Source organism: Octopus bimaculoides, chromosome 23, assembly GCF_001194135.2.
Source record: "Octopus bimaculoides isolate UCB-OBI-ISO-001 chromosome 23, ASM119413v2, whole genome shotgun sequence".
Taxonomy (NCBI): Eukaryota; Metazoa; Mollusca; class Cephalopoda; order Octopoda; family Octopodidae; genus Octopus; species Octopus bimaculoides.
In genome coordinates this window covers 24,575,789-24,579,049 of record NC_069003.1, presented here as the reverse complement: position 1 = coordinate 24,579,049, position 3,261 = coordinate 24,575,789, and the positions used below count along the sequence as shown (strand labels likewise).

General features: G+C 36.2%; 1 protein-coding gene across 1 annotated transcript in view; it reads left to right on the top strand.

Annotated features, from left to right (window-relative positions):
• LOC106880555 (uncharacterized) overlaps positions 1 to 1,921 on the top strand; it is a 17,628-nt gene extending 15,707 nt beyond the window's left edge. Inside the window, exons 9-11 of the mRNA XM_052975946.1 lie at positions 622 to 841; positions 1,627 to 1,725; positions 1,823 to 1,921. Coding sequence (XP_052831906.1) covers positions 622 to 841; positions 1,627 to 1,725; positions 1,823 to 1,921 — 418 coding nt within the window. The remainder of the gene's footprint in view (positions 1 to 621; positions 842 to 1,626; positions 1,726 to 1,822) is intronic.
• Positions 1,922 to 3,261: the final 1,340 nt, after the last annotated feature.

Sequence of the window (3,261 nt, the reverse complement as noted above, 5' to 3'; positions counted from 1 at the left end):
CCGTTTGTCTATCCTCACCTAAAATTGATGCTAAAAATTGTTGTGAGTTTTGGTTACTTACCTAGATCAGGGGTTTTCAAACTGTGGTCCGCAGACCACAGGGGTCCGCATGGACAAGACAGGGGGTCCGTGGACAGCAAATACTTTTTATGGGCAATTTGATTTTATACACGTTTTTTAAACGAAATCTTTTAATTGACAATAAACCTATTTGTTAAATACTGTTAAATAAATAAATGTAAAAATATATGTTATTTTAAGCAAATATTTATGTATAAATTTCATAAGCGTTTATAAGGGTAAAGCCTGAAATATAAAGAGGTCCTAAGGTAAAGCCTGAAATATAAAGAGGCCCGCAAGTCAAAAAGTTTGAAAACCTCTGACCTAGATAGACTTAATTTACAATCATTTTTATAAGGTTCAAAGTAAAATTACTGTATACTTTGTAGTGTTTGTTCAAAATCTCTGGTTTGAGTTCAAACCTAGCTGAGGCTAGTTTTACCTTTCATTCTTGTAGGAGGTCAATAAAATCAGCTCTCAGTCTAAAATGGTGAATTAACAGAATTATCTGTCAGTTTCTCCATTTATACATTTCCTTTTTTTTTTTTCTTTTCTGTCTAGAAAGATCTACAGCTCTAAGCTGTGTGTTGTGGTTGAGGTTCAAATCGCCATGAACACCAGTCAGTCGCCAGAACGGAACAGTCTGTACACCCAGGCCTGGACACGGATTCATCTCTTCAATAGATACCATCAGCCACAGCTTGGAAAATTCAGTGTCCCTCTGAAGACTCTCCCCATCAATGCTAAGCTTTCAGCAGCTGAATTTGAAGCACGGAACCAGGTAGGTTTCTGGAAGTGGCCACTGCTGCTGCTGTTGTTGTTGTTGTTATTGTTGTTATTGTTATAGTGTTAATTTATCTTTTAATCTTTTGCCTTTTACTTGTTTCAGTCATTAGACTGTGGCCATGCTGGAGCAACACCTTAAAGAATTTTAGTCAAACAAATTGGTCTCAATATTGATATTTTTGAAGCTCGGTACTTATTCTATCAGTCACTTTTGCCAAACTGCTAGGTTATGGAGACATAAACACACCAACACTGGTTTTTAAGCAGTGATGGGGACAAACATAGACACACACACACAATATATATATATATATATATATATATATATATATATATATATACAAAGCAATGAAGGTGACTAGACACAATTCAAAACCAAAAAGGAAATAATTCACTGTCGCTAAAATGTGGTGAAGGGTGGAGGGAGCACCAGCATTGCTAGAAATACAAGTCAAAGAACTCTATAGTTGCAGACAGCACATTTTCTATTTACTGACAGGGGAGACAACCTCCCCACCAATGATAAAATCTGTATATACTGACGGAGTAGAAATTAACTTCACCACCTGCAATGGAGTAAGCATTACTGATGATCATTAAATTTCATGCAAAATTGGTTTGTGCAGAATTGGTAGAACAACCAATAACTGGTTTTAGTTACTCCTTTTCATGTTCTGAGTTTAAATTCCACTATGGCCAACCCCAGACACAGTCTGTTCTCTTCCAACTCTCCAGTATGTCCTTGTACTTTTGCTTACAAAGTACTGTTACTCCTTACAGTTTGAGGATGCGGAGCTTTACTATGAAATCCAGAATGTGAATGAAGAATTTTCATCTGAAAGCTTCTATGATCGACCACTTTACAGACAGTTCTATCAGGTAAGTCTAATTCTAAAGACATTTCTATCTGATCACTCCAATACTATTGACCTGTGATTTTGAATTTATTTGATTTTGAGCTACATCACTGTTACAGTGTATTCTTTATCTATCGCCGACAATATCAACCATACTACAATATTGGAGGCGTAAGGATATAATATCAGGCGACGAAGATTTTTCAAAGCTCACGTAGATTATTTGACAATTTGTGTGTCATACAAATTGTTAAATTATGGAGAACCTATTAGTTGCAGTAATAGAGCTTCAAAAGAAGCAACAGGAACAATTACAAGAGTTGCTGAAGCACATATTACAACAACAACAGTTACAGTCAAGTTACAGTCAAGGAAGGTCGAAAGTTTGGTAAGTTCGTTTACGCCAGATAGTGTGGCAAACTCGATTTCTGAATTCACTTATAATCCAGAGGAGGGTATTATGTTTCTTGCATACTGTAGAAGGTACAGGAAACTTTTAAATAAAGATTGCAAGTCATGGTCAGATGAGGAGAAAGTGATGCTATTACTATGCAAGGTAGCTCTGGCTGAGCATGAACGCTACTGTAACTTTATATTGCCTAAAAAGTTGAGTGAGATTTGTTTCCAAGAAACTATTGAATTACTATCAAAGATCTCTAGTGATAAAAGTTTGTTATTTAACACTTGAATGGAGTGTTGGAATTTAACGAAAAATGACAATGATGACTTTATTACATATGCTGGAGTAGTCAACCATATGTGTGAAAACTTTAAATTTCAGGGACTCACTCAGGAAATGTTTAAATCCCTTGTCTTCGAACAAGGCCTTATAGCAACCAAAGATTGAGAAATTCCAGCAAGGACTCTCTCAAAATTGGAGCAAGTGAACCAAGACTTAATCCTACAAACCATTGCAGAAGAATGTCAAACAATGGTAAACCTGAAGCATGACGTGAAAAATATTCAAGTGAAAGATTCTGCAAAAATACAGATGTGTCGACCAGGAAAGTACAACCAAAAAAGAGTGCCAGGCCCAAATCCATGTTATGGATGTGGAGGCCTACAGTTCAGAAAAGATTAAAAGCCAAAAATGCTATAGTTGTCAGAAACTTGGTCACAAGAGTTCACACTGCAGGACAAGATTACAAGGGTCAAACACAAAAAACGTACTAAGGTGTTTTTAGCAGGAAATGAATGCGACACAAAAACAAGAAAATTCGTAGACGTAAAAATGAATGGTGTAAATATTAAACTACAGTTTTGTATTGTTATAACACTGTTACAGAGTATTCCTTATCTACCGTTGACAATATCAACTGTACTACACTATTGGAGGCATAAGGATATAACAATATGTGTGTGTGTGTGTGTGTGTGTGTGTGTGTGTGTGTATCTGTGTGTGTCTTTGTCTCTGTGTTTGTCCATCACCACCACCACCACCACCACCACTTGACAACCGTTTTTGGTTTGTTTACATCTCTGAAACCTAGCAACTCGTCAAAAAGAAACTGATAGAATAACTACCAGACTTAAGAAAAAGATAAATATTGGGGTCAAT